This window comes from Condylura cristata, unplaced genomic scaffold (assembly GCF_000260355.1).
Source record: "Condylura cristata isolate star-nosed mole 26May11 unplaced genomic scaffold, ConCri1.0 scaffold00012, whole genome shotgun sequence".
NCBI classification, from domain to species: Eukaryota; Metazoa; Chordata; class Mammalia; order Eulipotyphla; family Talpidae; genus Condylura; species Condylura cristata.
Genome location: NW_004567113.1, coordinates 13,287,025 through 13,310,210, shown reverse-complemented (window position 1 = coordinate 13,310,210; position 23,186 = coordinate 13,287,025). Strand labels below are relative to the sequence as shown.

Below are 23,186 nucleotides of genomic sequence, written 5' to 3'. Positions count from 1 at the left end.
ATTCCTGGGGGTGGCTGCAAATAAAGGTAAACACTCAGATTTGGAGGAGTGAGGCTCTGGATTTATTTGGACCTGCTGGGGGGATGGGATATCTACCTATTATGAGGTTTCGAATAGCTGTTCAAACATATTCTTTTCTATGAATGGACAAGCAAGGAAGTTTAGTATTTTTAGGGATTAAAGGTTCACATAAACATTCCCAATTAGGGCCACTGTAGTCATGCTGAAGCAGACTTAATTTTTGAATACACTCTACCTCCCACTAACACTCTCTGTGAGGTCTTAGTATGTGACTAAAATATGAAGCAGCTGGAAAATGCCACAGACATATCCAAAGGGTGCTTACAAGATGAGATCTGTTCTGGTATCCACCAATGGCTGGAGTCCCCTCAAGTGCAGGCAGGCTAAGAAGTCTGCACCTTATCTCAGGGCACAGCTGTTCTGTGCAAGGATGGCAGATTGAGGTAGCACAGAGGTAAAGCTGAGAGAGGCAGGGTTGAATGAGCGTTGATTATATCTTCATACCTCCATTCACCACTGGTCAGGCCTGGCAGCTCAGGGAAGGAAGGTGTGCTTCACTCCTTTGGGTGGTAAGTAGGAGTAGAGCTTCCCTTTTATCCAGTGTAAGCAGTATAGGTGACATTGGTGGTAAGAAATGGGGAATCTCACCATTGGGGATTTGCATCAAAATTAAGACTTACTGGCTTTCCTGCTGGTTCTGCCTAAAGCAAATGGGACAGAAGAGACTTACTGGCTTTCCTGCTGGTTCTGCCTAAAGCAAATGGGACAGAAGAGACTATATGTGAGGGGCTGTTGTGAGTCCAGAGCTCAAGTCCATTATGAGTCACAGGTATGAGGAAGCATCACAGATCCTTAAGAGAACATTCTTTAAACAAAGTATTCAGCAACAAAGTATTCAGTCAAGAACACCAATGAATTCATAATCATTTATTGTAAATCACTCATAGTTTACACATTATTAATGGCAAAATAACACAGTTAAACACCTGCTGGATGAAGAACTTCATTATGACAATCTCCTATTGGCATCACTTCTTTTGCAAAAAAAATGTTAATTTTAAATCCTACATCTTTCCTGAAAATACCTATTTTTGAAGTGCTCCATTGCCAACACTATAAGTCTTTCTTTTGCTCTAACATCTAACACAAAGGGCACCCTGCCCCATTAATTCCACATGCTCTTTACAAGGCAACTTAACACATGAATTTTTTTAATCCGAAAGCTACATAATGATTACTTTATATTTTGCTGCAAAATCAATGAAGGCTGCATGCAGGTGAAACATTAGTAGACACTGAGTTCTAGAGAGATAACTGTTGGTTATTAAGATCTGATGATCTGGCATGGAAAATTAATATGCTTATTTAGCAGAAGTAGCTAAAGTACATGCACCAGTGGCTGGGATCAATTAGAATATAAATTGGGTGTCTAAACATTTAAATGAGAGCTTCATTTGAGCTTAATTTGATGTCTGGCATGTCTGTTATATACCTGTAAAATGACAATGGCAAAGAACAAAATCAAACACCGGCATTGATTTATAGGTGGTCTGGCATACAGCTCAGGACACAAACTAGCTGGGCAGTGAACGGATAGATCTCTTTTGAAGCAAAGACAGTGGAGCATTAACAAGCTGTAAACAGGGCAAAAAAATAAGAGAGCCATTTCCTGTATTCTCTTTTTTTTAAGTTCTCAATCAGCTTACTCAAAAAACAACAATAAAAACATACGCACAATAATTACAAAACAGAAACAGTCTTTAGTTACTACTGAAATTCCTTTTTGGTCTTATACCCTGCCTCTCTGCTCCTTCAGATACTGTGTTTAAAAATGATGCTGATTTCATTGGTAGAAAAAAAACAAATGCTCTCCTGAATCATACTGAAAGAACATTAAATTTGTTCATCCTGTCAGGGTTAACATCATGTATAAGCACATGATAATGTATGTTTGACGTATTGCAGCTACAGCGGTTAAATCACATGTCCACGTTCTAGTGTTAAATCATAGTTACACTGACTTTAAAATTTTTTTCATTGAGAGTTGTAGTTTGACATTGAGACAAACAAAAAATTCCCAAACCACAGAGACTCCATTCCCTCCCCACCCTCTACCCCTCCCACAATCCAATGAACAGAACTATAGTAATAAAAGCTTTGAACCGAGGTGTCAGTGGCTGACTTGTTGGTTGGCGGTTCCAGGTTCAAGCGCTGCCATCTCCAGTCCTGGCTTTCCGGGCCTCGATCATGGACTTGGTTGCCCGTTTGCGGTCAGTGGCTAGCCCCAGCCAGCACATGAAGTCAATGAACCAGGTGGTTGGGTTGAAATTTAAGCCAAATTCACTTGCAGAGTAGTCAAAGGGAAAGGTGTGATGGTAGTTGTGGAAGCCTTCACCTGGAAGACAAAGAGCTTGAAATCATCCAATTACCACCTCTCTGCACAACCTTTTTTAAAAAAAAAAATTTAAAAAAAGATTTATTTATGCATACAAGAACAGGGGTACAGGTCAGAGGTGGGGATATGTGAGAGGACTCACCAGAGACAGAGTGGGGGGCAGAACAGGCAGATTGACGAGGTACACTGCTGAGGGGAGCAGCGGGTGGACAGGAGAGGTCTGCTGTGCTAGGTGGGTCAGCTCCCTGGCCAGGGATCAAACTCATGCTGCAGTGGCTGTGGAACAGCCTCACAATGCTAAGCTTTAGCCCACACAACTTTTAAACCATTTATTGAGAGTCCACAACATAAGCCACTATGATGTAAGGTGGGGGACAAAATATGTAGTCCTGCCTTCAAGAAGCATTCTAGTTGTGAACAGAGAAATAGCAATAAAGTTGTCAGCTTCAAGTCCCAAGATTAGTTTTTCTGTATGATTTGAGGCAAAGTTCCATAAATTCAGTGAATCAGGAAAAAGGAACCAATTCTTCCTTCTCTACCTTTTGTCCTATTCAGAGCCTTACCTCACTGCATCAAGGAGGGGCAATCTACCTCACTGGGTCCACTGGCTGAAATACTAATTTCACCCAAAGACACAGAAACAGTACTGAATCTGGGCACCCTTTGGCCGGCCAAGTTCACGCACAGATTTAACCAGCGTAAAGAAAGCAGGGAGGAATGCATGGGGGTTAGTTTTCTTAAGATGAATGCTTATTTTTCTGAAGTTGAAAGCTAAGTGGCTGATAATGGATCGTCATTTTGATGTCTAATCATAAAAGTAAAAGGACAATAATCTCTGTGGACTGGAGTGAGCAAAGGATGACTCTTTGGATAGCTATGGGATATGTGGGAATTGTTCAGATTGGCAAGTAAATTAAGGTGTTGGATCTTTAAATGCCCAAAATCTATTTATACGTAATATACTTTTCTCTCCAGTAAATGAGTTTTCCTTTATTATTTTTTTTTTAAAAAGGTGTTTTCATGAGTGGTCTCAGGGTTCTTTCATTTTATTTTTTGAGACAGCTTTATTGACATATAACCCACTTATACAATTTACTTATTTCAATGATATACTTTCATGGTTTACCGATCATCCTCAGCTCAATGGAATTAAGTCTTGATAAGTCGATCACAACTGAAAATATCTTCAGCGAAAAATCCTGCAGTCCACTATCCTGCAGGTCACCTAACATAGCTTAGTCTAAGTCTCAGCCTACCTTCAATATCTCAACACACCAAGCTTTACTGGGGGCCACGGCTCACTGCTGCTGTCCAGTATCACAAGACCATATTATAAGTTACAGCCAGCCCAGAAGAAGACAAAAATTTAAAGTATGGTTTCTATTAAATGCATATTGCTTTTGTACGATTGTAAAGTCAAACAATTTTGAGTTATAAGTTGGGGACCATTTGTACTCACATAGTTGTACATCATTACCAAGATGAACTTTATAACATTTCATTACTGAAAGAAGAAACCCCACATTCTTTAGCTTTAACTCCCCACACATTCCCCATCCTTCCCTGCATTACGACTTTCTTTATGGTGGTTATATCTATGTATGAACTTGACTGGCCGAGGTATGCCCAGACCAGATCAAGTATTATTTTGTGCCTGCCTTTGGCTGAGATTAGTAGTTCAGCCTGTGGACCCAGTGAAGTAGACTGTCCCTCCCCAATGAAGATGGGCATGATGCAGTTAGGTAAGGGTCCGAGTAGGACAAATGGTGGAATAAAGAAGCATTTGTTCCTTTGACCTGATTCACTGATTGAAGTGGGACATTATCTCATCCTCTCCTGTCTCCAGACTGATATTTACATTATTTTTCTTTCTTCTGGTTTTCAGACTCTCAGACTTAATTTAATCCCATCATTTTCCTGTATTTCTAGCTCACAGACTGCAGGATGTACAATTTCTCAGTCTTCAGAATCACACAATCCAATTCCTCATAATAAATCAGTATCTAAATTTACACCTATATCTATAGCTACACAAAAGCAATAGAATACTATGTATCTTTTCTTTTAAAGATTTATTTATTTATGCATACAGAACTATGATATAGGCCAGAGGCTTAGGGGCATGAGAGGATTCACCAGAGACAGAGTGGGGAGTAGAATAGGCAGACTGATGAAGCACACTGCTGAGGGGAGCAGTGGGTGGGACAGGAGAGGTCTATGTGCCAGCTGGGTCACTTCCCTGGCCAGGGATCAAACTCAGACTGAAGTGGCTGCAGCTAGCTTCAGATAGTGTCTAGATAGATAGATAGATAGATAGATAGATAGATAGATAGATAGATAGATAGATAGATAGACAGACAGACAGAAAAAGATAAACATCTATATCTTTATACTGCTTCTGTTTCTCTGGAAAACCTCTATAGCTGACTCTGAACACTTCATACAAATGACCTCATATAATAAGTACTATGTTGTTGGCTCCTTTAATTTAGCACAGTGTTTTCAAAGTTGTGGCAGGTATTGTATACTTTATTTCTTTTTATTGCCAAATTGTATTCCCTTGTTTGGATATACCACATTACATTTAGTTTATTCATTGGACATTTGGATTGTATCTACTTTTCAGCTTTCATGAATAATGTTACTATGAACATTCACTTATAAGTTTTTGTGTGGACTTATATTTTCAGCCCACTCAGGTATAAATCTAGAAGTAGAATTGCTGAATCATATAGTAAATATTTTTACTTCTTAAGGAAATACTGGCTATCACATGGTCCTGCTATTGACCACATTTGAAGGATTCTGCTCTATCAGTCTGTGGTCTGCAATTTTCTTCTTAATTGAGTTCTTCTCTACTCTGTTCCTTCACTTTATTTTAAATGATTCTCCTGGATCAGAATACAGTGTGGAAAAGTTTTTCCCTGTTTTCAGAAACAGGCATGAAGAACTACACATGTATTCCCCATAACTGAACAGCTGGAAGTGTCCTGGGTTTCCAGAGTTGACTGGAGTAGACTTAAAAAGCCAATCCAAGGCTTATGTCACGGTCACATCACTTGGGGCCCCTGGCCTACTATGGCCGGGTAGCATGTTAACATCCATCTTGTCCTTTCTCCTCTCTGATCTTGGAGTCCACATGACTGTGACTCCCCTCAATATAGTTCTCTTAGAAGATGGGGGTGAGAGGAAGAGAAAGTAATCGCACAATCAGGAAATGCCTTCTGTTTTCCAAGGCCCTTTTCCCCTATGCATCCAATTATCCCACGCTAAATCTGCTGTTTACTCCTCCTTATATTGATTTTGTCAGTGTAAGACCCTACTATCTTAGTAAATGGAGGGCCCTAAAGGAATGGTGGCGGAAACTCACTGCTCACTTACACAGAGACTGTTTCTCCTGCACAGTCAGAACTTCCCACTCTGGGCTGGATTTCTGTGTTCAACACTTCGCTTACCAGGAAGCCAAAGCTAAAACTATAAAGTTACAGCTAGCATTTAATAATCCCTTACTGTGTGCCAGCCTCTGTGCTCAGTGCTTTAATGAGTGTTAACTCCTGTAATTCTCATGCCTCTGAGCTGGCTTCTCTGATCATCTCCATTTTTAAATGAGAACATAAATGCACAGAAGGGACAAGAAACTTGCCCAAGACCATATGGCAGATATTAAAACAACATCACTGAAGGCTTGTTTCATGTAAGCACAGCTGTAAGCACTATGTATCAATTCATCTAACCCCCCAACAACCCTGGGAGGGGAGTAAATATTACTATTATCCCCTACTACATAGGTGAGGACACTAGATATAGGGGCATCAGAAAACTTGCCAAATAGAGTAAGTGGAGAAACCAGAGCTTTGTTACACTCATCAGACTCCAAGACCTCGTTCTCAATGATTTTGTGTCCAGATATGCCATCTTGTTTCTTCCCCTTTCTCTGTTTGAAGGCCTTCAAACAACTAAGTGACTGGACAGCTGAAGCAAGAGAAACCAGGACAGTCTGAGAGAAAAGCCAACTGCTACTCCTTTAGAAAATTTCATGTACTGAATAGCAACTAGTTATGATCACCTACTATGTACTGGGACTGTACCAAGCAATTTACATACAGCATCTTAACCCTTACAACATCCCTGTAGGTAGCCATTGTGTTTCCATTTCACAGATGAGAAAACTGTACATCAAAGAGTTGTCACACACACACACAATACAATACTATTCAGTGATCAAAAAGACGAAAGCATGGATGGAGATGGAAGGAATTATGTTAAGCAAAATAAGCCAGAAGGAAAAAGATAAATGTCTGATGGGTTCACAAACCAGGAAATAAGATTAAAGTTGCAAGCCGATCATAGATGTGAGGCATACAGTTGAGGAAGGGTCAACACGGGAGGGGAGCGCACAGGGGACTATGGTGATGGATCATAGGTGCTGTGGTGGTGGGAGAACTCTGGGGACTATGCCTGAGGGGAGAAATTAACAAATATATATACTAGTCAGTGATCAAAAACATGAATTCATGCCATTTGTGGGAGCTGGAAGGGATTATGTGAAGCAAAGTAAGCCAGAAGGAAAAAGATAAATATCTGATGGGTTCATCATATATATATATATTATATATATATATGTGTGTGTGTGTATATATATATTATATATATATATATACATATATTTATATGTTTGTATTTATATATATAGCAGCTGAAGTTAGAGCAACCAGGACAGTCTGAGAGAAAAGTCAATATACATATATATATGTAACTTTACATCAGAGATATTAAGGAACTTGTCCGAGAGCCAGGATTCTAACCTCAGAGGCCATGTTCATTCCACTTCAAGCCACTATCTCTTTCGACCGATGCTGCAAAATCACTGATAAGTCAAGGAAATCTGAGTTGCTGTTCTCCCCATAGGCTCTCAGGTCCCTACTCACCAATGGCACCCAGAGTGACCAAGGGGTTCTGCCGAGGGCTGATGTACTTGTCATAGGGACGGTTTCCATACATGTGAGCGGCACTGTTCACCAGCCAGGTGACATTGAGGGAGATGGTGTAGCGGAGGATGGAGGCCAGGAAGTAGGAAATCCACAGACTCTCTCCCCAGAAGCACCAGGGCACCAGCGTGGGGACCACAAAGCACATAAGCACCACAGAGATCTTGTAGTACCTAGAAGGCAAAACATAATGCTGTGAGGAGCTCTACCAGTAGCGACAGGATGGGCGCGCCACAGGAGAAGTCAGGCACACTGGCCATCAGCACCTTCAATTATCTCTGTACAAGCACCAACCAGTTGTACACCAGGACATAGAAGTCACCCGTCTGTATCTAAGAAGGTCTAGGCAGATAACACAAATTTGAGAATTAGGACAGATAAAATGTTATGGGAATTGTCAGTAGAATGTCATAGGAAGCATAATCTCAACATTGAAAGAGTCACATTGGGCTGGCAAAACCCGTGTTCTGTTAGAACTGTACTTGTTTTACAATCCATCACTCTAAGACAGCACCTCCTGACTGTTTTCCTCAATAACCTGGTAATTGGATTTTCTTGAATAATCCCAAGAGCTACTCAATATTTCTTGAATAGTTTTCAGGCACATGATTCTGTACTAACAGAGCTTGGTAAAAAGGGTAAGTAATCCCTTTCCTAAAATGTTCTCTGTCCATCACAGTTTATGTTCCAAAGCAGCATAAAAAATGAACAATAAGTATAGGAAAAGCCATGGTCACATAAAACGGAATCATTAATAATAAATCATCCATGGTAAAAGTCTTACTTCTGGGCCTGTCTGTCCCACACATAGTTACTGAACCCTTTACTATACACCAGGGTGGAGATGCAAAGACAGCTGCAACACAGTGCCTGCTCCAGGCTTCCATCAATGCAACCCTGCTCACCCCCTGCAGGGACAGCAGAGGGCTGAGACATGGGAGCCCACAGCCTCCCGTTCACACAGATTTCCTCCCCAGGAGGCCTCTGCTAGGACGCAAGTGCATGAACTGGGTGGCAGAAGACTCACTTGAGTTCAGGTCTGACTCTGTGTGCCAAAGGAAGCTTCTACTTAGTCTTTCACTCTCTTCTGGTGCAGTTAGAAGGTGTCACCAAAAGCAGGATTCCAGGCAGAAGACTCCATGTGCACAAAAGCCCTGAGGCAAAGGGCTCCTAGCACACACAGGCAAGGGCTCATATGTGGGCAGTTTATTTTGGGAAGGAGGCTCCGTTAAGAGATATGAATTACTGGGGAAGGCAGGGGTGGGGGTGGGGGGAAGAGGGAAACTGTGCCGAGGAGCCAGCTGCTGTGGGCAGCTGCACGCATCTTGGATCTTGCTGGGGCAGAAATTTTCTCCAGAGGAATGCAAGAAGGGGCCATTTTCTTACTAGTGCCAGTGCTCCCTCATCAGGGTTGTCCCATGGGATACAAGGTTGTATCCCATGGGATACAGTGTACAGGGTTGTCCCCTGTACACTTCCAGCGTGCGTGGCTGGGTACATGCCACGGGCATCCCAGATGGAGGTGGTAAGGAAGGAAGAAATATACAGTGTAGCTGTGCAACTTACTGGTGCCATTGGGTTACATCAGGTGGCCACAGCAAATGCTGGAATGAAAAGGGGGCCAGAACGTACGGCGTGGGGCATGAGGGTGTTCATTACAATATTCTCGTGAGAATCAAACACTAGTAGCTAACGTATACCACTGTGTTTGCTGTGTCACAAATGCTCTGAGACTTACATACACTCACTTCATTCTAACAAAAACTCAGGCAGGAGGGGCTCATTATTTCCCCCACTTTATAGATGAGAAAACTGAGCAACAGAAAGGTTATGTAGCTGACCCAAGGTCACAAGACTAATACATAGTAGGACCAAGATTCAAGTCTAGGCAGAATGAATTCCAAGACCATCATAATATTGTGTCGTCAATGAAACCATATATGTGACTGTGCTTTGTGGACTGCTAGTTGTACAGAAGCCTTGGTTCCGACAGTAACTTTTCCTATTGTACAACACAGAAGCCGTCAGGATCCATTTTCCAGTCATGGTATACGAGAAGGTTGTTGGAAAGAGGGCACCTGAGAGGTCATATGAGTGAGCTGTGGTCAGAGGACAAAGACCACCCACTGGAGGGACTGGGGGCCTTAGCCTGGGCTCCTTAGAGTCATGTGTCCAAGGCTTTGGAGGTGTGGAGTGGCCTGTGAGGAGTGAGGAAGGCAGGACTGGGCCAAGGCAGAAGCTCAGTCACAATGAATTTCAGAGATCCAGTGGGGAATTCTGGGCTGCTTGACCCTTAGGAGTTGTCCCAATGGAAAAAGATCCTCATAGGGGGCAACTGTTGGCCTCAAGGGGCCGCCTGGGAGGGGTGAAGCCTTAGGTGAGGCGGTTTCATGAAGGCAAAGGCAATTCCCAGAAATGGCAGCAGTAGGGAAGGGGTGGCATGGAGCACCACCAGAAGAGGGCATCTGGGTGAAGCACGCAGGCACTGGTCAAGGGCTTTGGGGAAAGGGGGTGAACATGTGCATAGGCAGGGGCTCCCAAGGGAAAATAGAAGGGGGGTGGGGCAGTGCCTAAAGTTTGCCACAGCAGCTCAGCTGTATCTCTGAGGAAGAAAGGGAGTTGCTGAACTTTGCTAACAGAAGGCATTTTGCAAATTAAGCAGCTTCTTCCCTTCTCTGGATTGTAGCCCAGTACCTTTGAAAAGAGCCTCACCTCATCCCCAGCCTGAAAGGAATAAGGAGAAGAAAAACACAAGTATTGATGCCACACTCAGTGCTAGTACTGGACGGAGCAAGTCACATACCTTCTCTCACTTGACTGTTCAAAGGCACTTGGGCAAACATACTCCTGCAACATAGCCCATGACTCAGAGGAGTCTCAGTGTCCCCCCCACCCCTGAGAGCACTGGCTGGTGCTCTGTCCCAACCCTAAGGAATCTACTTTCTCTGGTTTATCTCTGCATGCAGGACTTGGCTTCCATTCGCCCTGCCCATCCTGCCTCTCTGCGCTGCTTCGGGAAGCCCCCTGCCTGCCTGGCCTCTGCTTCTAGAAGCTCCACTCTCCAGAGGTGGTGGGACCCTGTGAAGGAATGCCAGCAGTGTGACTTTCCAAGTGGGAGAACTTCCTAAGGGGCCCAGGTTTCACCTCATAGCACAACCTCTGTTGAGCCAACTTTCCTCTATCTCAAAAACAGACATTCTTTACAAACTACTGCTCTGGTTTCAACAAAGCTTTAGCAGATCTAATTATAGGGCTGTTCTCTGATTGCTCTTCCTGTGGTCTGCTAGGATTCCTCTTGGTGAGTTCAATACAATGGATGAAAGAGGATGGATTTTGGCAGTGGGGGGCACAGTGAGTCTGGCTGGGACTGCCAGTGAGATGGTTCTTGATGATGATAACTGGGTAAAAATTCTCTCCAGCCATTTCAAATGGACTCAGCAAATCCCTTCCCTGTGCTCTATCACCCTCCGGCAGCTGGAATCCATTTAATTGCAGTCACAGCCCTTGCTGAGATTGCTCCCTGTCTCCTTTGCTAAATAACACCTAAATTTGACACCCTAACCTAAGGTCCACAGAGCAACTCCATCAAACCCTCCAGCACTTAATTCTTCCTCATTTCAAAGATTTCCTTTCTTCACCTGGTGGTAGGGAGAAAGACTGGAGAGGAACCATTCATAATGCTCATCTTCTTGTTAAATTTTTTCATGTTGTAAAGCATTGCAGAACATTTAACCACCCACACTTGCCACTTCCTGGTTCTGTGATCTTGAGTAAATTATTTTATCATGCTGAGCCTCAGGTTTTTCTTCTGCAAAGTGCAAATTTATTGATTGTCCACTCTGTGCCAAGTACTTTCTTTGCACTTGTTTGGACAAAACAGACAAAATTCCTGTTCTTGGGGAATGTATACACACACACATGAGTGGAAAGCAAGGGCTTGAACTAATAATTGTATCCCACATATAATGGAATATTATTCAGCCATAAAATGAAATGAAAATTTTGATACATGCTACAACAAAGGACAAATAGTGTATGATTCTACTTATATGAGGTATCCAAAAAATAATAGTAACAGAAAATAGAAAAGAAGTTACAAGGAGCTGGAGGGAAGGAGGAGGATAAACAGGAATGATTACTTAGTGGATGGAGAGATATTGGTGGGAATAATAAAAAATAAGATGGTTATGCAACATTATAAATGTACTTAATATCACATAATTGTACACTTATAAATGGTTGAAATAACAAACACCATATCGTATGTATCCCCCCCCCCCAAAAAAAAGAAGAGGGCATATTTTCTTTGACAATAGAAAGAGCAATCAGTGAGAGGTGACTTCTCTTTTCTGACAGCAACTCTAGCACCTCTTACAACTGTCTTGTGGGCTGAGAAACAAAGCTGACCTCTTAGTCTGACAGAGCAGAAGGATGGATAGCTCCTTGGTGTTTGCTTGAGTCACTCAAGCTATACTGGCTCTATCATTGATGCCTTATTCTAGAACAAGTCATTGAATCAAGATTGTCTATAGGGTAGCCAAAAGCAAACTAGTACATGTGTAAATATACAGATGTGTCATCCAGATCTCTCAGTATGAGAGTGCTTGATCTTTCAACCATTGCAACACTGCCTCTGTTAGAGGGAGCTGCCTTGCCCTAGGTCACACCGCTTTTTTTTTTTTAAGATTAATTTATTCATACAGAACTGGGGTACAGGCCAGAGGTGCAGGGATTGTGAGAGGATTCACCAGAGACAGAGTGGGGAGCAGGACAGGCAGATGAACAAAGTACACTGCTGAGGGGAGCAGCGGGTGAGGCAGGAGAGGTCTGTCATGCCATGTGGGTCAGCTCTGGGGAGGGGATCGAACTCGCATTGAAGTGCTAGCTAGCTTGTAGTGCTATGCTTTAACTCACTGCCAGGGAGGGCCCCATTGCAGCATTTCTTTTTCTTTTTCTTTTATAACAGTTTTTTTTACATCATTTTGTACATTTTTTTTCCATCTCAATTGTAATCCCCGCGGGTTTCCCATCACCAAGTCACCCGTGTGCCATCACCATAATCCCGTGCACTTCCCTCCCCACCCCACCCCCTGACGGTTTTGGGGCTGGTTACAAGGCATTGGGACTTAGCTCTTGTCTATAGCTACTATCCTGTAGTAAAATTGGCTACACTTGAAGTCATAGTTTCATTTGAATAACAGCTTCCAAAACCCATAGATGAAGTCAAATGACTATTTACTCTAACTTAATTAAAAAATTCTAAGTTCTCGCTTCTCGAGAAAATTAAAGAACACTAGAGTGACTTCAGTAAAGCACAGAATAGGAGAGATAGGATGCCAAGGATTCCCCCAAAACCCCAGCTCAAACCATACAATAAATGTGCAGTCTGATTTGGAATTCATTAGATGCTTATATCCTGGATTGCCGCTAAGGCAGGGTTGTAGATGTACCCCAACAACATGATTAAAGACCTTCATGTTGATCAGGACACATCAACCCCCAGCTTCCAACAAACAGGTTTTGCTGTGAGACTTCCTACTCCACTTTAAATGAATGTTTCCTGAGCATAAGCTTCTTGGTCATTCTCTGAGTTGCCAAATATGATAAGATTTTGTTAATATTTAGGATTAACAACTAATAGGTTTGGTCTTGATTTGGGACAGTTTTTCTCTTTGCCTTTCTGAACACTCAGATCATGGGATAAGAAAAGATGCTAAGGCAGTCGCTCCTCTGCCCACCTGCGCCTTTGCAGGGGCTTCTTTCTACCCACTCTCTCTGCGGGGCAGCAGCCTCCTGCCTGCCCGTGACCATGCCGGGACTTCTCTGCACTGACCTCCCTCAGGGGAGGCCACTCTCCGAAGGCTGCCTGCCTGCAACCATGCAGGTCTCTCCCTGCAAACCTGTTCCTTTCAGGGCAGCTCTTCCTGCCTGCTTGTTCCTATGCAAGTGTCTTTTCCTCTCCTGTCTCTTTCTAATAAACTTACTCTTTAAATGTAAAAAAAGCAAAAAGAAAGAAAAGATGCTAAAATCATCAGGGGAGAGAAATAGAGTTAAGAGCTAGAGAAGGCTATTATGACTTCAAGAATGACCTAAGGAAGAGTCACTTTCCTCCACAGATTTAAAACCAGACAGAAACCCCCATGTTTAAGCCAAAACCACAAAACCCAAAGCAGTCAAGTTCATATCACAGGTAATTCTAAAGCAACTTTCTACAGCCTCAAGGTGACAGCTTGTAAGAACACATCCATAATAGATGTTGTAAACCACTGCCACCACCTATCAATTTCTCATCACACCAGTACCATGACTGGAAAGATGTTTTTCAGCATTAACTCAAGTCCATCTTCACACAATCAAATACCTCCATACATCTCAGTGCTCCAGGGCATGCTAACCTTGGCCACAGATGCCGATGTGGCCATTGACATTTCTACTTCTTCAGTGTTATGAAAAATATGCTCATTCCTGAGGGTTCCTATAAGCTGTCCACTCGTAGGCAATAGTGACCTATTTGCTATCTATAAATTACAGCAGAACATTTCTTGACTACCTACAGAGTATAGCTCGTAGCAGGAGGGGGCCTGGGGATGCCTTGGCTGTTGTTGACCTGATTACGTGACTCTCTCCACGGTGGTCTCGGGATAACTCTGCATCATGCTTTGCTGACACAAGTGTCTCTTGCCCATGGTCGTGATGTCCCCTTCCCTGTCCCTCATAAAACTTTGCCCCATTCCTATCCCAACCTCTGGATCCTATTCCTCACACCATTGTCACACAATCAGCTTTTACTAGCCTATATGATATCAATAAATTGCACAAGAATTTCCACTCAAGTAGCAGAGTCTTGCCTTGCAAACCTGCTCCACAACTACTATGTCCCTCATTGCGTTCATTCCATAGTGTTAGCAAAGTTCCTGTCACAACATATTCCAGTAGACTGGATCCCCTAATCAAGAGAATTTAAAATATTAAAAAGTCTTGAGACCCAGAATTGTTCAGTGGAGAAGAAAGGATTTGAGATTTTATCTTGTCTTGAGACCCAGAATTGTTCAGTGGAGAAGAAAGGATTTGAGATTTTATCTTAAAAAATATCTTGGGTGTGATAAATATCTTAAAATTCTCATTTTTCTTTAGATGAAAAGTAAATTGCTGTGCTCTATGTCTATCTGCAAGCATTTCCTGTTGGTTGACTACCCTAATCACAGAGTTCCAGAGCTGGTGTCCTATGAGAACTTGAGAATGAAATCTAGTAGAGCATGAAGGAAGGGGAAATGATCACCAATTTCTAAGGAAGGCCAGCCTGAGGAAATGTGAAAAGCAGTGAACTCCACCATGGACGAGAGAAATTCCAGCCTCTCCAGTCTATGGTAATGATGAGCAATGAGCTGTCACTTGCATCTTGATTAAACATGTTTGCTTTTGTGATTCCACTTAAAGCTTAGCCAGAAATCCACTTTCCAGATGATGTTTGCATCTTGTAGGGGGCCAGGCAAAATCATCTAGATGCTTTACTAAACATTTATTTAGAAGACAGATGATACGCTCTGGCAGTTTGTAAATGAATGAAACATTTTCTCTCTGCTTTCTTGTGCCCTCTGGCATCTTCCACAAGGAGGTAGACTGTGATTAGTGTGAATGTAGATCTGAATATAGAAGGCCATTTATGGGTCACTCTGAAGTTTTTTAGAAAATCTTCTAAAGAGATTTTGAATTGCTAAAGTTGAAATAGGGCTTTATTGCTTTGCTCTCGATTTTGTCTCACTAGGGTTGCAGTAGTGTCTTTAAGTGAAAGAGGTCAAAATTATTGCATTTGAAGTAGTCTCTGAAAGTCTTATTCACTCCAGATTTAGCTTTACCCTCAATTAATTTTGACATCACTCCCCCTGTGTGACTTCATGAGCAGCATTACTATAGAAGGAAACCTTTTAATTGGACAATCTAGCTGCATAATTCTCATCTGGGTGCCTCTCCATTCCCACAGAGGAAGCAGAGATGGCAAATGGCTGCTCCTTAAAAGCAACTGCCTTGGAACCTAACAGTGCAGTGGGAAAAAGACACATTTTTCTTTTCACTCAGCCTTCAGCTTTGTTTGCTTTTGAGGTCTGAATGCGGAGGTTAGTTGCATCCAACCTTTTGAATTTAATTTGTCTTTGTACAAACAGCTTGCATTAATTCACTAAACATCGGTCCAAAAGATAAATACAATCATTTCAGAATCTGAACACAAAGAGCATTATTCCTACCTCATTAGCAATGAAGTGCTTCAAGAAAACACCCATGCATGTAAATTGTAAGGAAAGTTCAGAGGCTTTCCCCCCTCTTTTCCAAAGCTTTGATTCCATCATAGTAAGTAGATAAGTTCTTTGAGGGCAGGCTTTGTCTTGATCCAATTCACATCAACCACAGTTTCTTGAACACAAAATGCCCATTAACACAGCAGGTGCCCAGGGGCCACTGAACTGTTTTCCAAGGTTAGATGGACTTGTGGGTGAGGGCCCATCTGTCTTTGGCAAAAGCAATTAGATCAGTTCACTCTCCTAGTGGGTTTATACTTAGAACTTGTCACCTATAGATATTAAATTGTTTAAGGTGATTCTGGGTCTCTTTGTCTAGGGCTTTTTGTCTGTCTTTGCTTTTCTCTGTCCTTCTTAGTTAGTTAGCAATTGTTTTCAACAAATATAAGTCTCCCTTACTACCCAAAAGTAGACTGTTTCGACTGTGTATGAGTTTTTAGCTTATTTTTGGGGTGAGTTCAATTCAAACGTCACTATCTTTCCAGAGTTCCCCAGGCCTTCAAAACTCAGCTCAAAATTGATTTCCTCCAGAAAGTCTACCTATATAAATCTCCTCTCAACTGTGGTTATTGAATTATTCAATGTTCCTTCAATACAACTGTGCTGTGAAGATCCAAGGAGGTAATCGTTTGAGATAGCTGAGTTTTCCTGAGAGCAGAGGGTAGACACATTCAGTTATTGCAACTTTTTTTCCCACCCCCCCTGCAACTTTTTTTTTTAACTGTACATAGAAACTGTTACCCATTTTTCTGATTTCTTAATCAGAATTTATGGAACAAAACTTGGACCTTTCTCTGATGTTGAATAGTGTCTCCAGCCTATGTTTGTCAGAAGGCAGGGTTTAATTACGTGCCACTGTCTTATGGGGGGCTCAGTACTAGGGAAACAGAATGTAGGAGCAGGGGTGGCTGGGGTTCTCCTAGGTGAGTGTTACTAAGTGGGTCGCTTATTGCTATCTCAACCCAGCGGGACCATCCTCAAGGAGGCCACATGGATCATGGCGCCTCGGAATACTCCCTCTGGGAGGATGGGGAAAGACTGTCGACCAGCTCCCCTCTCCCACCCTTGTTCCTTTCCCCCTCCACTTCTTCCTCTAATCCCCACCATCATATACAAACTTCCAGATTGCGAACATGGGTGGTGAACATGGGTGGTGCTTCAGCACCAACAGAGGCATACCAAGGCAGGAGTCACACACAGGTAAGATTGAGGAGAATGCTTGTATAGTAAGTGAGAAAAGTTAGGTTTTTACGCTGTTGGCCTCTGTGGCTATCACCTGTGGTCTTGAATGCAGGAGGCACTTGGGAGCGTGGGCTCAGAGCATGCTTGCCTGATTGTGGGCACCTGAAGTATGGTGTGGGCATGTGTAAGTGGGCACCCCTGAGCCTGAAGACTAAGGCTATCAGTATGGCAACACTCAGAGACAGAGAGAGCTCTGGCAGAGGGCTATGCGAGGATGACTCCAGAGAGGTAGGACCATGGTGTATCACCAGAGAGAGACCAAAGAGAAAAGAGCAGATTTACCAGGGGCTGGGAGGCCTGACTGCCTCCTGGCGCTCCAGCCTCCCTGCCTTGCCAACCCACACACTTGCCCTACAATTGATGTAGAAAGAGCATTAAAGCCTGACAAAGCCTCCAGAACTCTCCTTTATGCATCTGCCTGAACCGCTAGAGAAACTGCCCTGTGCTTGCTGGCATGACAGTGCTGTTGGAACAGGCCAGCTCAAAGCCAGTCAGAGTCACAGAGAGTTGGGCTGAACAAGTGGGCCAAAACCCCAGGGCAGAGGAGATCTGGGAGACAGCTGGGGTGCCCAATAGGTGTCGGGCTTAAAGAGAGCTTTAGAAACATTAGTGGGTGCTCTATTTTGTCCAGAGTCTATTAAGGGGTGAAGATTTCTTGGTCTCAATGACTCAGTCATTGGAAGAGCTGAGAGCTGATATCTACTTGCTGACTATTATTGGTTCCCCCTTTACTTTCAGACACACTGATAAGCTGTTGCTACTGTTTGTCAGTAGCTTAACCTTATTTTTCCTACTCTGTAAATAGTTGTAAGATCAAGAGCTGAGCTTGTTTCACTTATGTGCAAGTGGGGGACACACAGGCTCTGTGTGAGATCCAAAGGGCCCCTCCTATGCAGAGCCCCAAAGTGCAAAACTATTAGGCTTTATATATATATATTTCAAAGATATTTCTCTTTCTAAATATCTATGGAGGGAGAAAGTAGAACGTGCATATTAGAGGATTTCACGACATAAAGTGAGTTTGACACTCAGTATCTACTATGATGCTCTTGTTTCTTTATAGGTTCTTGATTTTCTTCCAGTTATGTGAAATTGATAGCTGAGTTTCAGATAGGCAAGACACCACTACATTTAATTTTCACAACGCTACATGTGTTTGAACTTAATGATTTTGCCAGACTCCCTGGGGTCTACATGAAGCTACTTCAACATCAACAGTATGAGGTAGAGGTATGTGTGTTTTAGTTTTCCCCCTGGGGGTGCACCCTGGTCAGGAATCCACACTTTAGGCAGGCTTAGCTAGCATTTAACTAACTCTGAGTCCACAAACCAGAGGTCTGTACAGGCTTCAACTGTATTACTCTCCAATCACCTAGGATATGGGAAATGAATTTTTACTAGTCAGATAGGTGGTTGAGGTATGTGGATTAGCTAGAAGCACATACATTTCAGAATGGCATCACCTAAGGCTTTGCTACATCCTCTGCTCAACCACTAACAGAAATCTGTTGCTTACTGGAAGTTGATATTGCTGTATTGTGTGTTGCGTGCTGTTTTGGGGGGGTACCCAAAAGGGCAGGAAAGGGCATTATCCAGCTAACCGTGAATTGCATGGCTGTTTTTGCCTGTAATTGCTAACTATGAAAGCATTTGGTCAGACTTGGGATTGTGTTGTTGGAGAGAGCCCTGATCTCCTCTTACACTGAAGCCAGCCCAGATCACTTCCCAGCAGACAGCCAAATGGCCTCTTAGACTAGCTACAATTTGGTAGTCTTCTCACTGTGCCTCTGAGAATCAGAGGCAACACGGCTACTGAAAATTAATGTTGGTGTGATGAGACCATGCACGAGTGGGCAGTGGGAGGTAGAACCTCAGGCTGCTGAAACATATGGGAAGGGATTTAAGTGCCAGTGGCATCCATGTGCTGAGTACTTCAGCATCATACATAAATTATCACCCCCAAAGCTGGTTCTCAGCTGTAGGCTATCTGGTGTGCTATTGACTGGAAAGTGGACACACTCTTCCAAGTACTCAAAGGGAGGCTAGGCTTTTTCATCAGTCTCAGTAAATAGAAAGACGAATATACTCGAGAAGCTTAGGGTCTAATGAGAGAGGTACACTATACTATATATATAATATCATTATACTATACCATACTATAGTGAAAGTGGATTAGTTCACATTAACATGATAAATCTGAAGGTGAGTTTTGCCTATGGTTCTATAGATCTGATGTAGCGGGGCATTTAGCTCACTTGAAGACAGTATGGATCTCAGATTCTCTTAGGAGCCTTGTACATTTAAAAAATATATTTGAGGGCCCTCCCTGGTGGCACAATGGGTTAGGATGCTGCACTGAAAGCTAGATGCAGCCGTCTCAGTGCAAGTTCGATCCCCAGTCCCAGAGGTGATCCACATGGCACAGCAGACCTCTCCTGTCTCACCCGCTGCTCCACTCAGCAGTGTACTTCATCCATCTGCCTGTTCTGCTCCCCACTCTGTCTCTGGTGAAGCCTCTCACTGCCCCTGCACCTTTGGCTTGTACCCCAGTTCTGTATGCATAAATAAATCTTTAAAATACATATACACATACATATACATGTACATATACATATACACATATACATATACATATATATATAAAATTGAGGACTTCAAAGAGTTTTTGTTCTATAGAGTACATCTATCAATGTTTACTGCATGCACAGAAATTAAAACTGATAAATGTATTTTATTACTTGATTAATTATTAAATGCTAATATTTGTTAATCATATACCATTACATAGACGCATAAAATATTATGTATAAAGTATGAATGTATTAACATAAGTACATTTTTATGAAAAATAACTTATTTTCCAAAATCAAAAAGTTTTGAAAGTGGCATTAGTTTAGATAATTGTCTCTTTATTGTTTGATTTACTGGAAGTAGCTGAATGGGCATATCTACCTCTGAAGTCTGCTGCACTATATTGTTACAGTTGGGTCTATGAACAAAATCTGTGTCATATATGTGCAGTTAGATCTCACAGCCTCCTTGAAAGTGGTGTGGGAGCTTCCTGTTCAGAGGGCTGACTTCAGCATCCTGGAAGTGAGATTTCTTTTTTAATTGGCAATACTGGCTTACAGTATTGTATATGATTTAAAGGAATAGATCACACGCTTCACACCACATCTACTGCCAAGGCACTAAAAGTCTCCTATAGGTGAGTTTTAAAGAATGAGTAAGACAGCAATCAAAAAAAAAAAAGAGATAAATTCAGGTCATTGCTACAACTTGGATGGAGCTGGAATGAATTATGTCAAGTGAACTGAGCCAGAAGGTGAATGATACATATCTGATGGCTTCACTTATATGTGGAATATAGAGAAACCAAGTGTTAAGGACAAAGACAAACGTTAAAACCTGGACACTTAACCAGATGTTAGGCTTTCACTGGGGGAGGGAGAAGGATGAAAATCATAAGAGGCTATGATGGAGGGTTGTATGGGCTTTTGTGGTGTAAGCGTATGTGACTAAATGGCGGGGGTATACCTTATACTGTCATAACACCAACAAGGATGCAAAAGAATGATACTTCAAAGTTAATAATAAGGAATAGCTCTTACAACTGTGACTGTGCAGGTGTTTCTTTTCACAAAAAATTTCCTTTTGCAAAGCAGGAGGGGTAGCTCTCCTGCCCACGTATGACTATGCAGATGACTCTTTTTCTTTCTCCTTTTCTAATAAACCTATGGTTTTAAAATGCAAGCAAATAATAATAAAAAGGAAAAGGAAGAGCAAGAGCTGAGTATCATGACAAGAACATTCTAGGTGGAGTCATCTCAGTCTATCACTATGAAACTGGGTTTCTTGGAGCTTGGTTGTATCCTGAGATCCTGCATTTCTAACAAGTTCCTGGAGATACTGATGTTGCCAGTTATGGAACCCTACACTAAGTAGCAAGGATAGAGACCAGATAAAGAGAGGAGCAAAGTCATAGTATGGTGAACAGCCTTAAGTGTGAGGTGAGTGGCAGGGCTAGGGAGTGAAGTACGAGGAAGAAAGGATCAAGAGAGATGGCAGGTTGGAGATAACAGTTTTAACTTTTCCCAAGCGGAAGTCATGAAAATATTTTTAAGCTGAAGATAACCTGGACTCACGTGTAAGAATGATTTCTCATTCTGAATAAGTCAGAACAGTCATAAACATCGAGCATACAATAAAGTAGGCAACAGGATGAAGTGCACTTAGAAGAAAGATAATATTCTCTATGAATATGATTATAGCATAGTTTAGTAGAAAGAGCAGTGCTTTGGACTAGAACAGAGTTTGTTTAAATTCCAGCTTTGCCATTTACCAAATGTTATTGAGTCAACTTCTCAGAGTCTCTGACTCTATTATATGTAAAGATTTAAGAGACATAGATTGTATGCACAGAGAAGTACATAGTACTCATTCAAAACACTGAAATCTATAAATGATGAAAGTTGTAGCAAATCTTTTAAAATCTGGAAGCTATTATTGCTATTGTAAAGGCAAATGTAGGTTTGAAACAAGATAACTGAGTTTATCAGAATTTTGTATTTTCAAGAGTAAAATGATATGAATGTAGATTTAAGAGGAATCACCTCAAAGAAAATGTTCTGCCCATTTATATGTTTTAGAGAATCCACCCAGAGTTATCAATCATAACGATGGAGGCAGGAGCATATTAGATGCTGACAATTTGAAGAACCTCAGGTCCTGTGTTAATCATCTCTTTTCCAAAAAGAATGGCCCCCAAATTTCAATACAAAGTTTGATTGGTTGAGATTTTAGTTTTCCATCACTTCTCTTATTCTGGTGTTTGATTCATACAACAAGGGGCAAAGTCTCAATGAACACAAAGGAAATAAAATTTTAATGCATATTAAATAGAACTCATCACACACTTTTAAATCTCTCGGTCTGGCCATCTGAATTAGTTCTTCCCTAATTTCTGTTCCTCTTTTTTTCTGACAATATTTAGCCTTCAAGGATCCAGAAATCCCCTCGCCACCACCTGGGTTTCTGAGACTCTTAAATTAATACCTTCTTTTTGCCCTGAAGTCTTATATATCACACACAATATGTTGCATTCTCAGTCTACTGAAGAAAGTAGAGGCACTCAGATAGTTTATAAAGTTGTCATTATTGTTCTTAATTGTGCAGAATTTGAAAGTCTGTTTGTATACCTTAGGGAGAAAAATATGTATGATTTCTCTAAATCTCTTCACAGTTAGGACATCTAGTAATTCTCTGTTTTAGAAGCAAAGACAAGATAAGAGTAGGTTTATAAGAGAATGTCAAATGTCAGAAGAGACAGCACACTTCAGTTAAATCAATGAGCATGTTTTGACAAATCATATTATCTCAACATGTTGTATCTCTGTGACAGATCTGTTACTGTTTTACACAAAATAGGCAGTGTGAAGAGAAGTGGCTTGGACTGGGAGACGGTTCCAAGCTGATTTCTGACAAGAATTTCCTCAGTTTATGGGTTGATGGTGATTCTATTAGTCTCTCTTTTGCTGGGGATTCATTCTTTTTAATCTTTATAATTTCAATATCTTAGCCTTAGAAACCTGATTCTTAAAACACCTTCTGCAATGAGGTATCCTATCTGCAGGGATGGAGCTCTAGACTATGCCTATATGCTCATTTATGCAGCCATTTATTTTTTAACTTTTGGAATCCATGAAAGCCTTGCTTTTCAGAAAAGCAAGGAGCGAGAAAGGCAAATTTTTAATTTCTACTGCTGCATTCACCAGCCATCTCAATGGCACTCTCCTTTGGGTCCTTTGCCTCCTGCCAGCATGCCTTTGGGCAACAACCTCAATGACATGGCCTCTGAGTGTGTCGCCACTGGCATTCTGTGAAGAGTCTGGGCAGCCTGACAGCTCCTGGGGTGATGGAGTATCTAGGGGGTAGGAGAGGTGTCTGTACCTCCACTCCCTGTTTCTCTCATTCTCCATGATAAAAATACAGCAATTCCTGCTGCTGACAGCAACAACAAAAATTACAGAATGTCCAGGAATAAACCAGGCCAGAAAAATGTAAGATGTACATTTAGAAAATGGCAAACATTGACTGAAGATTGTAAAAAAGATTACAAGAAAGGGACAGACTGTTCCTAGAGAATGAGAGCATCAGGAAAAGACTTTGCCCTGTGGGATAAAGAACCATCCTGTCCACCAGCAGCTGTCCTATCATCTTTCCTTGACAGTGAATTCCTTGAACTCT

The 23,186-nt window shown here is 41.9% G+C and overlaps 1 protein-coding gene across 1 annotated transcript in view; it reads right to left on the bottom strand.

The window, feature by feature from the left end:
* Positions 1 to 933: 933 nt before the first annotated feature.
* SCD5 (stearoyl-CoA desaturase 5) overlaps positions 934 to 23,186 on the bottom strand; it is a 159,177-nt gene continuing 136,924 nt past the window's right edge. Inside the window, exons 4-5 of the mRNA XM_004681171.2 lie at positions 7,345 to 7,577; positions 934 to 2,416 (exon numbers count right to left, since the gene is read on the bottom strand). Of these exons, the coding sequence (XP_004681228.1) occupies positions 2,226 to 2,416; positions 7,345 to 7,577 (424 nt within the window). The 3' untranslated portion in view covers positions 934 to 2,225. The remainder of the gene's footprint in view (positions 2,417 to 7,344; positions 7,578 to 23,186) is intronic.